Genomic DNA, 12509 nt, shown 5'->3' with positions numbered 1-12509 from the left:
ACACAGAAGAGTGAGGACAGATAGGTGTCATTAGTCTAGGTTTTAATTGGTGAGTGGGCTGAAGACAATCCGATGAAATTTTACTGACTACTGAAAAGCTTAAATCTGTGATTTAAAATATCTCAAAATCGGGGTTTTCCTGGTGGGAAGGGGTTAAGAGTCTGCCTGACAATGCAGGGGACACGGGTTTGATCCCTGCTCTGGGAAGATCCCACATGCTGCAGAGCAACTAAGCCCGTGTGCCACAACTACTGAGCCCACTCGCCTTGAGCCTGGGCTCCGCTTCTTAAGTACCACAAAGAATTAGTTTAGGTATTTTGGATTGAAATCTTTAAAATAGGCATTGCCCCTTGTCTCAGCACATGCTTCTCCTTGATTCTCTTGTCTCAGCAAACAGCCCACTTCCCACCCAGCTGTTTGCGCCACGGCTGGAGGGGACCCTGCACCCCCCATCACACGTGTCTCGTTGGCCTGCGGACCCCGCAGGGCCCCCTGGGGCCCCGCCGTGCTCTCGAGCAGCCTGGATCATCCTGGCTTCGCCAGGAGCCCACCTTGACTTGTCTCAGGGTGGGTCCCCCTTGCCAGGCTCTTCCCTGACCAAGCTCATGTTCCCACCCTCCTGCTCACGTGTCCTGGTGTCAGCGTGCGCCGCTGTTTGTAGCTGCTGCTGGCTTAATCTGCTGTGTTCTCACACCTGTTGGGGGCAGAATGCGTGAATCTCCTCTAGATTCTGGTCGGGTCCCTGTGATGTGCTGACATCGGGATCCCAAGGTTATGGGGCATGTTCCACCTTCTCTGCGTGGCCCCCGGGTGCCAGCTTGGGGTTCTTGCATCCAAAGGCAACTTGGTGTCTTGCGTTGGTTCCTCAGTAGTTGCTTATTTCTAGCTTCTCAGCGTTAGAGCTGAGATGATGTCAAGAGGGGCCCAGTTCACACCATCACGAATGTTCTCTTCCTCATTTTAAAATGAGACTCGAGATCAGATGAGCTGAGTGCAGGCTAGCTCGTCCCTCCCGAGCCGTCCTCCACCGCTTACCCCTTTCAGGTGTGGGCATGACGGCGACCCTGGCGCAGGGCAGGTCCCAAGCTTGGTTCTGCAGCCACCATACACTGGTGATCAGCGCACTGACTACCTGTTACCTTCCCTGAGCGGCCAGCACAGGTTTATCCCACGTGTGTGTCCGGGAGAGTGCAAGTTTAAAGTAATTAACACTAAGGGAATTCCTGGCCATCTGGTGGTTAGAACTTGGTGCTTTCACTGCTGTGGCCCAGGTTCAGTCCCTGGTCGGGGAACTGAGATCCTGTAAGCTTCTCTCTCAGTTGCCCCAGCCACACGTCAGGTGCTCTGGGGCACGCGTGGCCGCCGTGCTGGGCAGAGGCCATCCTGCTGTGCCTGGTGCTGGCGGGCTGCACGGGTGGAGGTGGTAGGAGGCCTGGAGCGGCTGTGAGGACGCACAGCTGAGTTCAGCGGCTGACCCTTCTGCATCCCAGCACCCTGGGGTCGTCATCCTCCCAGCCTCACTTCATCCCTTAGCTCTGCTTTACCTTGTCATCTTATATTTTTGTAAGTCTTTGTGGTTATGTTTCGGAATGAGGTGAGGTATAAATTAGTGAATGAAACTCCCGTAATGAGAGTATTTAATGACTTCCCGTTCTTCTCTCTGACTGGATTTTAGTTGCTCAGAATGTGCAAGCATTCTTTGCTGGCGGTGTTGTCTCCTGTATGATACCCTTTGATTATGTAATTGGCAGAGATTTTTCTAGACCTTCCCAGGGAGTGTATCTAATAACCTCACCATGGATTTACCTTCTAGGAATTGCTGAAGAAATTGGTGGGAACATGCTGGACAAAAGACTGTTTTCAAAGTGATTTATGTTGAGAAAGCACCCTTCTCTCTCTGGCTGCTGTGCTGATCACTTCTCTCCCTGAGCTGGGGAGGAACTTGCCTGCTTAGCCCCCTGATCCGAGCTTTTATCCCCTGATCAGTGCTGTTCCGAGGGTTCTAGTACTGGTCCTGGTGACCGCTGAGATGTCACGTTTCGTGCCAGTATGAATGGTCGAGAGGGAGTGAGTGGATCCTTGGTGGTTGTGCTCTAAGCCTCTGGGTACAGCAGGTGCCTGGTGAGTGTGTGTTGAATGAATGGTAATTGCTCTGCTGTCCACACAGGCGTTTTTGGTAGTTACCTGTCTTCTTAAGAAACATTCTCCTGTAACTGGAAAAGCCATTTGTGCCTTTTATCTTAGGGCAGGTTTCAGAGATGGAGATGAGGACATCACCGCAGGTCACCCCACGGGATGCTGGACCCAGTTGTGGCCACACAGTCTCTGATTGTTGGTTGTGCTGTGAGAAACAACGCGGCCTAACTGGCCATGTTTGGGCTTATTTGTTGCTTAACTTTCTCTACCATTTGTTCATTCATTTTCCTTTTAAAGACCGACTCTGTGAGTCTCCACCAAGGGCATGAACTGCGCATCTCCAGCCTGGAGGAGATCCTCGGGAAACTGACAGAAAGATCTGAGGTATTCACGCTCTTGACCTTTCACTTGTGGCCCCAACGGTGTGATTTCCTTGATAAACGTCAGCTGCGGTCACCGTGTTCACAGTCCCCAGCCTTTACAGGGCTTCTTTTAGGGTGTTTGCTGCCACCCTTTATAAAACTAAAAAGAAATATTTCTGGCTGTCCCCTTTTCCATTGTGTTGCTTTAATATCTCGTAAGTGTATCCAGCCCACTGGCTTCAGGTGTCTGTTTGAGGGGAGGGAGGTGAGCCCAGGTATGGGGCAGAGGCAGGTCTCTTCGCATCACCCAGCCTCCACGGGGTGACAGCGTTTGTGGACGCGGAGTGAAGGTTCACCCTGAACCTTCTGACAGAGGGCTTCTCTGATCGGAAAGTCTGGTCCTGTCAGGTATCAGGGAGGCGGAGGGAGGAGGCAGGTGTCTGCAAGGATGTGGGCAAGGACTGCGGCCACCGAGCAGGTGCCTGGCGCTGCTGACGCGCCGCAAGGGAGACACACAGCCCTCGGGGGGGCCCAGGACTGGCCACCGAGTTGCTAACGCTTTCGGAGGCGGGCGGTTCTGCCCGGTCGTTGCTCAGATGTTTCCAGGGTGCCCGAGGAAGATGCCTCCACGGGGAAGCTGGAGCTGGTCCTGCGTGTGTCGCCCACCGCTGCCGAGCCCCGGCCTCTGTCGAGTTACGGCCTGCATGGCTGCCGGGCCTCAGCTCGTGTGGGGGCGGTGGGCGCCCATGTCTGTGAACAGGCCGTGTTAAGTTGTGCCTTCGTGTGTACATCTGCCATCTCCTCCTCCTGCCACATTTAAAGCACTTACCAGAGGTGGTGGCGGCTTCTGGCCTCCTGGCCTGCGTGCTGGTTACTTTCAAACTCCATCAGGCTGCCCCCGTGTAACCTGTGCACCTCTCTAAATACACGTCATGTGTCTTTAAAAGTCTGCTTCGAAAGATAAACATCCCTCACCTGCCCGCCAACAGTCAGGTCTGGGCTTTAAATTGAGGGGGAAGAAATCCCAGATAAATGTGTGTATTTTTATTTATGTTTACATGTATATAATCAAGTATATGATTTTATGGGCAGTGGTATATAACCTGTATATTTAAACAGATTGTTTCTCATACATTTTAGGCCATCCAGAAGGAATTAGAACAGACGGCGCTGAGAACAGTTAGGTAGGATAATTTCAGATAAATTTCTCTTGTGCCTGCTGTGCTGTCCTCAGCGAGGGCACTGTTAGTACCGGGCGTGACTGGGCTGTGTCACGCAACACTTCCAACTGTTGTCTTTCTGGGGGACCCTTCAGGGCACCTGAGAATGGAGGAGGGGTCGGGGGCTTGTCACCGTTCACCTCCACACAGCACCAGAGATGGTGGGGGCCACCTGCCTTGCCCTGGGGAGACTTCCTGCCCAAATGTACCAGGAGGGCCGCCCTCAGGGCGAGAGGAGCTTGCCGTGAGCTCACGGTAGGGCATGGATTGGGCTTCCTGCCTAATCCTCTGCTGGCTCCAAAGGCATCGCCGTCCAGCCCTGGTCCCCCATTTCACAGCCCCTTGAGGGGGCCAGACAGCCGCCTTCTGAGCTGCGCAGCTCTCCCCAAGGCTGGGCCTCCTCTGAGCCCTTTCTTTGCTGCTGAACAGCCCTGGTCCCTTAGCAGCTCCGGGGGTGGTGGTGTTTGGTCCTTCACACCCCGGTTGCTTTTCTTCCACACGTTTGTCAGCTTCCCCGAAGTCCCTGGCAGCGTGGAGCTTCCCTCTCCTGTCAGTCTCAGATCCGCTCATCTTTTTCACACCCTTGATTTTGTCACCTGGGCTCCCTCCACCCTCTTGTCCGAATAGGGCACTGTTACCCTTTTGTTGCTCCAGTAACTTACAGGCTGGACTTGGGAGAGAACGGATGATGAGCTTTAACCTCGCATCTTCCTGTCTCTGGCTCCTGTGTGTTTCATGGTTTTAGAGCCCACCCGGGCTTCTCTCAGGGTGGGCGTGAGCGTTAGAGCACTTCTAACTTTGCTTTAGAGCCTTTACTATCGAAACATCTTCTGATTGAAGTCACGTAGCTCCTACAGGGCTTATCCCGGAATGTCCTCTTCTGAGATGTGAGCTCTTGGTATCTCAACAATTAGCTACCTATAAACAACTATGAATATAATATCATAGTATTTCATAGTATACAATACCTACATTAAAATAGAATTGTTAAAACCCTGAAGCCGTATGTTTTTACTTTGGTGTTCTCTCCCAGCAGCTTGAAAAATCCACATTTACCTTTATTATCATTGTCAATAAACACTTTCTCATTTCTGAAATCTTTTTCAGAATTTTAAGGAGATAGGCACAGTTTTAAAACATTAAATAGTGTATGAGAGCCCCCCGCCCCCGTAGAAGCATGACCACCGCTGATGGCGGGTATGCGTGTCTGTGCGCATGCGGACGTTGAGGTGGGAACAGTCTCTGGGGCCTTGACTTGAAACTTCTAGGGACCGGGTGATGTGTTCACAGCTGATGTGTTTCTCCTGAATGTGCTCCTGGCAGGACTGACCTGTCTTGTTGTCCCCCCCACTCCCCAGCGGAACTGACGAGGTGCAGCGCCTCCTTACCCTGGTCCAGCATCTGGAGCAGGAGCTGGGCCGTCTGAAAGCAGACTTGTCCAGTTGGCAGCATTTGAAAACCAGCTGTGAGAAGGTGGATGCAATACTTGAAAAAGTAAGTTTCTTCAGTTTTTACATTTTGTTCTGTCATGGAAAATAAAAACACTTGAGTTGATGTCTTATGTTTATTAAATTTCAACTTTCTTTAAAAGTTTTATTTTACTATACTTGAAGTTTTTAAATATTTTAAATAAAATCATTAACAATTCAGCTCCCCTCAAATTCCCGCCACTCCAGTGACACGAGATATCGGCTCCCCTCCTTTATGCACAGCCGAGGGCTCGCCTTTATTGGGGGCAGGGCCACTTGTATGTCTTGTCACCAAAGTAGTCTCACGCTGCAGCTTTGCATCACATCCTCACGTCACAGACATCGGAGGGGCACAGGTCACCCTGTGTCGGAGGCGGGTGGTCGGTGGGAAGGAAGTCTCACAGGGTGACAGTCTGCAGTACAGGGAGCTCCTGAGGCCGACGGCATCGTGGCAGAGACGTGGCCCAGCCGGTGGCAACCCGTCTCACTGATGGGTTTGCAGGTCACGTGAACGACTGCTGCTCGGTCCTCAGATGGGCAAGGTGGTGACCGTCCCCTCTGGGGCTGGCTTGGGGACACAGCCGTCCTCCTGTCTGGGGGATGGTGAACGCCTGCAGTCTTTTGGGGGGGAGATCCTGAGATGGCCACGGGTCACAGAGACACACAGTCTTTGAGACGAGCAGCCACGCTCTTGGGAGTTGAGGTGCAGAGGTGAAAGTGCCAGTGTGAGGGCCACGGACGAGTGTGCAGTGCTGTGAGAGCAGTGCAGAGGTGGCACGAGCACCCGCGTCAGGGCGGCGGCTGACTGTGCGGTGGAACATCGTAGAGCCTGGGGGTGAGGAGGCCAGTGCACTCGCTTGGCCGCAGAGCGCTGTGCTTCTGGTGCCTCTGTCCTGTCCTCCATTCTCTGTGGAGCAGGACACAGGGCTCACACACATGGTGGTGTGTGTAGCAGTGATGTGCCTGGACACTCCAGCCTGCAGAGAGTCACGTCTTCAGCATGTGTGTGACTTTCCTTCTCAGACTGAGTTTGAAGACAAGGGGCCCTGTTATCTCTGCACCTGACCTGGGGCCGGGCCCTCCCCTGTGGGCCTGCAGGCACCTGGGGTGCCCAGGCCGTGCTCCCTTCTACCGCTGTTCCCCTGGAGGTACTCTGGTATCTTTGGAGGGGTCTTCAGTTTTGTTTGAAGGGAAAAAACTGTGTCGAGTTTGCATTATGGATTGGAGTGGCTGCATGACCCTTCCAGGGCATCTAAGGTGGCCGTGAGGAATCGAGATGATTTAGCTAAAACAGTAGGTTGATGTTACATTCACCGATGGCTTTACTAGGTGGACACCCAGGTCAGAGAGACTCTCAGACTCGTCTTCTCCGGAGACCAGCACGATGCTTCTCTCGAGTGGCTGCTACAGACGCTGTCTACTCAGTTTGTAAACAAGGATAACTTGCAGATTTTGTTACGAGATTTAGAGCTACAGATACTGAAGAACATTACCCACCACGTTTCTGTGACAAAACAGATGCCAACTTCTGAAACTGTAGTATCTGCGGTGAATGGAGCGGGCATTTCTGGAATAACAGAAGCGGTAAGTGGACGGTGAGAAATGTTTAAAATTCACGTGGTGGTGAAACTGATCACCTGGGTATTAAGCTAGCAGATTTCGGTGTCTTGTTCTAAGAACGGTCTCATAGGGATGTGATTATGATACAAAAAGTGCTTAGCACCATGTGGGGTGTGGGGAAGGTGAGCTTCAGCTGTTGTGATTGAACTACTTCTTGGGAGTACTTTATACTTGATTAATCTTTTTGTCCCAAAGATTTTTGTCTGCCTGGGTGGCCACATACCTTCTGGGATTACACACAAATTTCCCGCAACACAGTCCCAAGTTACCACCTCTAACGCTAGTCCTTGCTTTGTCCACTTTTTGTGGCATTGGGGCTTCCGGCTCTGAGACTTTCGTGCCTGTGTCTGGTCCTGGGTCCCGCTGTTGAGGGCAGGGCTGAGGGTTGGGACTGCTGAGACGTCACCATGCCTGTGGTCCCCAGAGAGTTAGCTGAAAACGTGTCTTTCGTGTCCGTCGCTAACGCGTAAGTCTCGTCTCTTCTCCTGTGGGGTCGTCTCTGTGTGCACCGCCTCTGCCCAGCAAGCACGTGTCATTGTGAACAACGCCCTGAAGCTGTACTCCCAGGACAAGACCGGCATGGTGGACTTCGCCCTGGAGTCCGGGGGTGAGTGCCAGACTCCTGACGCAGGAGCGGCCACCGTCAGCGGGAGGGCCACCCGGGAGGCTGTCACTTGCCTCACGCCCACGAGGAGGGAGCTTGTGAGACTGGTGGAGGTCTGAGGAAGAGCAGCCGTCCAGGCAGGCCCTAGTGTCTCGCCCCAGAGCCAGCCAGGTTCCCGCAGGAGCTCCCGCGTCAGCTGCGGGTGAGCCCCTGAGGTGATGTGCATCACCAGAATCCCAATTCGGGGGTATTTCAGTAGCTTTTAGGTTTTTCTGGCCACATAGAGTTTACCACCACAGAAATTATTCATTTACAGTCTTGTGTGTTGTAAACGTGTGTGGGTTCTTTAAGTATAGAAGTCTAGTAAAAAGAAAGTGAGCCTAGAGCAGTAGTTTTCAAACTGTTTCCTGGAACTCCAGTGCTCCCTTCAGGCATCCGTGACTGTGTGAGCGCCGGCCACATGCAGGGACCGTTGCAGGTGTCGGGGCCATGACAGTGAACCAGACGGTCCCTGCCCCCTGGGCCCTCCATTCCAGTCGGGGAGGCAGAGGGCAGACACAAGGGCTAGGAACATCTCCCAGAAGCCAAAGCTGAGAGACTAGAGAGAAGAATGGGGTGCTGTTCTGGTTCCTCAAGGAAGTGGTCCGTTGAGCCTGGAATTGCTGCGTGGGCGTGACACAGGCCCTGGACCAGGTGTACTGGACAAAGCAGACTGTGGTTTAGCGAAGCATCCTGTCTACGGACTTCTGTCACCAACCCTCAGTGACATCCAGCACAGCACACCCGGATCACACGTGGGAACACGGCTGTGAAAACGGGAATGACATCCTGTCAGTTCAGGGAGTATTTTGCCACCATATGTGTTAGAGAAAATTTTAGTTTTCTGAACTTTTAAAAGTTAGGAATTGCAGTTGAGGGCTGGTTGACTAACGGTCTCTCAGAGGAAAGGAGGTCGTTGATACACTTTAATAATAAAGGGTGAGGGCCTGCGTCCACGGTGAGTGGCAGTTACTGGCCCTGGCCCTTTAGGGCATCGGGCGGTGGGGCTCAGATCAGCCTCGCGGGGCTTAACGGACGGGGCAGGGGGCAGCTGCTCCTGGCGGAAGCAGCCAGGTTCTTCCACCATCGGGATGCAGCGAGGCTGCTAACTGCTCTCCCGCAATGTTTTGTTTAGAATATTAAGTGATTTTAGTTTTCTGTTTTGAAATTCAGTGATTTCTGAAGAAATCATTTTCACAATTCAGAGACATCAACAGTTTTAACAGCTCAGTGGGACCAGTAGTTGTCATTTTTTCGTAGAGGCACAGTGAATCCCTACAGGCTGGTATGTCGTTAGTTCAGAATTCTGATAATCCTGACGAGGCTGAGCTGAGCGTGCTGTTACTGCACGAAGATGTATCGGTTCTTTTTAAGTGAAAAATGTGAGTCACTGTATTGAAGGATGAGAATAAGAAATTTTAAAAAGAATTCAGTGGTTCAGAAGTTTGGACCTGCTGATGAGCTAGGTCAAAGTCACGTTGTTTTCTTGTTTAAAATTCCATCCCATCTGATCCCCTCTCCTGTTATCAGGTGAGAAGCCCTAAGAAGGGCCTGGGGCTGTGTTTCCGGGTGATCTGAGGGGTTGTGCTGTGCAGCCAGGTGAGGGGCCATTGGCTCCTAGAGTACAGACTGCTCAGGACTTTTTAGTTTTATTATGCACTTAGTTGATTTTAGTTGATGTTTCCTCCCACAGCAGCTTGTTTTGGCCTGCTTTGGCACCAACATCGTCTGTCCTATTTCCCTAGTGAGGGGCAAACTGGACTTTTTTTTAACATGCTTTGTATTACCATTATTGAGGTATAATTCAGATAAGAAACTTCACCATTTTCAAGTGTACAGTTTGGTGGCTCTTAGTATATTTGTTACGTTGTACAACAGTACCACTGTTTAATTCCAGGGTATTTCTGTTTGTTTCCGAATAGAAATCCTGTCTCTGTTAGCAGACACTTCCTATTACCCCAGCAATTGGTAACCATCGTAGTATTTTATCACTTTGGCCTATTAAGTAGGTCCTCTGAAAACTCAGCTACCAGGTAACACTGGTGCCTGGTTGGATTTATTATTCTTTATTTTAAAACATGAACAAAAGTTCACTCAGAATCCCTGTCCCTATAGTGGCAGGCAGGGAGCCCTGCATTTTGACAGTCTCTGGTTGGCAGGAGCGACTGACTGTGTGTCCTAAAGCAGTCGTGAACTATTGACTCTGAATTTGGAAATGATAAGAATTAGGGTGGAGCTGATCTTCACGCAGAAGATTGTTTACATGAGTTAGAACGTGAGAATATTTAGAACATTTCAAAGAAATCCTTCAGGTGGGTAAGCGGCATTGCTTCTGACACATTTCACCTCTGCTGCAGGTGGGAGCGTCTTGAGCACCCGCTGCTCTGAGACGTATGAGACCAAGACCGCTCTCATCAGCCTGTTCGGCGTCCCGCTCTGGTACTTCTCCCAGTCCCCCCGCGTGGCCATCCAGGTGAGCGGCGTCCTGACCACTGTGTGCGTCGAGGCCTCGAGCAGTCATGGTGCCGGCTGTGACTGTTTTAGGGATGTACCCGTTTGGCTTCTTATTAAGGTGTAAGCTGGAGCATGCGAACCCTAAGTCTACAGCTCAGGGGGGCTGCATCAAGGGAACACATCAGTGGAGCTCGCCCCAGACCCAGGAGCACAGTCCCAGCACCTCTGGGTCCCGTCGTATCCCCTCTCGCCTCAAAAGTGACTTTTGATGCCATCTCTTGGTTCTGCTTGTGCTTCAGCTTGGCACCGGCGAGGCTGCCTGTCCCGTCCTGTGTCGGGCTTCACCCGTCTCCCTGGGGCGTCGCTCACGGTCAGGGCCAGAGGGCCTTCCCCGCGGCGGTTGTGCCCTGTGCTTCCTCGGCTTTTAAGGAGGCGGGGTGGCGGAGACGTGCAGGTAGCATCAGGAACAGGCCCCCTCCCTCCGCACGCCACACCCGTGGCTGGCCTGGCCCCGTCCTCCGCTGCCGTCCGCCAAGGCCCTGGGTGCCCCGCTGCTGCAGGGCCTCCCTTCACCGCCCAGCTGTGCTCACGCAGGACTGAGGGACGGAGAGCTCCAGCCCTCAGAGGTGTTCACCGGACCTCCGTGCTCACGAGCTGCCTTGCATTAATGACAGCTTTTGAAGGAAGTTCCAGTAACTCCCTTTGTCTGCACCATCCGCATATCCGCTGTCTCTCACTTAGAAAGCGCGAGTCCCGTCTCAGGGAGCCGTGAGCTGAGTAGAGCATCAAGTCGGGGTCAGTGCGCCTCACGGACGGGTCCTCCAGTCCCATCCTAGTGGCCGTCTCGTCCTTGGGGGCTGCCTGGCTTGGCTTCCGTCGTCCACGCTGCTCAGACGGACCATGCCGGCCTCGGCCCCACAGTGTGGGGCCGCCCCAGAGGTCAGGGAGCCTTGACGTTGCGTAGCAGGTCACCCAGCCCGCGTGCAGGCTGGGTCTGGAGCCTAGGGAGCAGCCAGTACCTGGCTGATGGGCGGACGTGAAGGGGAGAACAGGGGAGCCTGCCCCGAACAGCCTCTCGGGAGAACCTGGACGGGAGAGTTGAGACTAAGGGACTGTGAGTCACAGGTCGAGGGGCTGCTTGGTGGGAAGGAAGCCAGAGTCTGCGCAGGATCCGGGACCGGCCCCCTCCCCTTAAGGTGCAGGCCCAGGCCTTTCTGAGAGGGCGCAGCCTGGCTCGCCGTGGAGGAGCCCAGCCCCCTCTCTGGGCGGGGAGGACCCTGCCAAGGCCCTGGAGCGCCTCGTGCAGGGAGGGCAGCCGGTGCCTTTGGAGAGGCAGGGCAAGCACACGTGGCACCCGCATAAACAGGAAGTGGGAGCCGCACACCATCCCGGCCTCTGAAGCCACAACAGCTCCACTGATTCGACCGGCCCTGGCCTGGGCTTGTGGCTCCTCTGTTGCTGTGGAAAGTGCCCTCACGAGGCGTGTGCTCTGCCTCTGCCATCTTGTGCCTGGGCCACGTGCGCTGGGTGGGCGTGGGCTCCCCTGCCACTCAGCGCGTAGCTGCAAGTGCTGTCTGCTTGGTGTCACCAGCGCTGCTCCCACGGCGGGGGTCTCAGGGTGTGAGGACGTGTGTCCCCACGGCACGCACAGCGGGTTCGGCTCACTTCGGGAGTGTTGTCCATCTGCGAGCTGAGAATTGGTGACACCGTGTCATTTAAGTGTGTTTTCTTGCTGTTCTGTAGGCTGGCGCATCTTTTCCTCCGTCTGAGGACCACTTAGAGTTGTGTTCCTCTGCGATGTGTGTGCTGCCCTTTCTCTTCAAGGTTCTGGCTGACTTAGCGCGCGCCTTGCACTGCACACAGTGACCCTTTGGGGTTAAGTCATAAATGCCTTGTTTCACTTTGTCTTTTGATTTTCCTTATGACCATTTATTTATTAGCAGCAAAAATTCTTCTTTATTTCCCCCCCAATATTAACCAGCCTTTTCTCTTACTGCTCTGTTTTTCAAGTGCTTAAGAGCTTGTTCAGCTCTTACGTTTTCGTGTTTGCCTTTCCCCCAGCCTGACATCTATCCAGGGAATTGCTGGGCGTTCAGAGGCTCCCAGGGGTACCTCGTGGTGAGGCTGTCGATGAAGATCCGTCCGACCGCCTTCACCCTGGAGCACATACCAAAGACCCTGTCGCCCGCGGGCAACATCACCAGTGCCCCCAAGGACTTCGCAGTCTACGTGAGTGCGCCAGGTCCCAGGGCGGCCCCTCCTCACCCTGTCTGGGAATCTGCTGGTAACAAGCCCTGTGGAGGCCGGGCCTCGAGTATATTACCAGTGTCTCTGCCCTCCCTTCTGCCTGCTGGCCTCAAGTCGCGGATAAATGTGGAGGGAGACGTTCCAGGACCTTCCCGGGGGGAGGCTGGAGGTGCAGCCGGACATCAGCACCCCGCTGTGGGAGGACTAGCCCCCTGACTTTATTCTCTGAGTCAAGTCTGTTCTGACAACACCGTGAGGCTGAATGTACAGAACTGAATGAGGACGTTGGGAAAAGAACACCCAGAATCCCAGCACCTACAGAAGTCACGATAACACTGGTATTTTCCCTTAAAAAACA

The 12509-nt window shown here is 53.4% G+C and overlaps 1 protein-coding gene across 10 annotated transcripts in view; it reads left to right on the top strand.

Moving 5' to 3' along the window:
- SUN1 (Sad1 and UNC84 domain containing 1) overlaps positions 1 to 12509 on the top strand; it is a 56938-nt gene that overhangs the window by 40714 nt on the left and 3715 nt on the right. For all 10 annotated transcript variants that reach the window (XM_057749624.1, XM_057749632.1, XM_057749629.1 and 7 more), the window contains 7 exons: positions 2434 to 2520; positions 3639 to 3682; positions 5077 to 5212; positions 6517 to 6771; positions 7330 to 7414; positions 9808 to 9923; positions 11966 to 12133. In XM_057749624.1, coding sequence (XP_057605607.1) covers positions 2434 to 2520; positions 3639 to 3682; positions 5077 to 5212; positions 6517 to 6771; positions 7330 to 7414; positions 9808 to 9923; positions 11966 to 12133 — 891 coding nt within the window. The remainder of the gene's footprint in view (positions 1 to 2433; positions 2521 to 3638; positions 3683 to 5076; positions 5213 to 6516; positions 6772 to 7329; positions 7415 to 9807; positions 9924 to 11965; positions 12134 to 12509) is intronic.

This window comes from Hippopotamus amphibius, chromosome 9, assembly GCF_030028045.1.
Source record: "Hippopotamus amphibius kiboko isolate mHipAmp2 chromosome 9, mHipAmp2.hap2, whole genome shotgun sequence".
Lineage (NCBI taxonomy): Eukaryota > Metazoa > Chordata > Mammalia > Artiodactyla > Hippopotamidae > Hippopotamus > Hippopotamus amphibius.
Note: the sequence above shows the minus strand (reverse complement) of the source record. Positions and strands in the feature narration are given on the sequence as shown.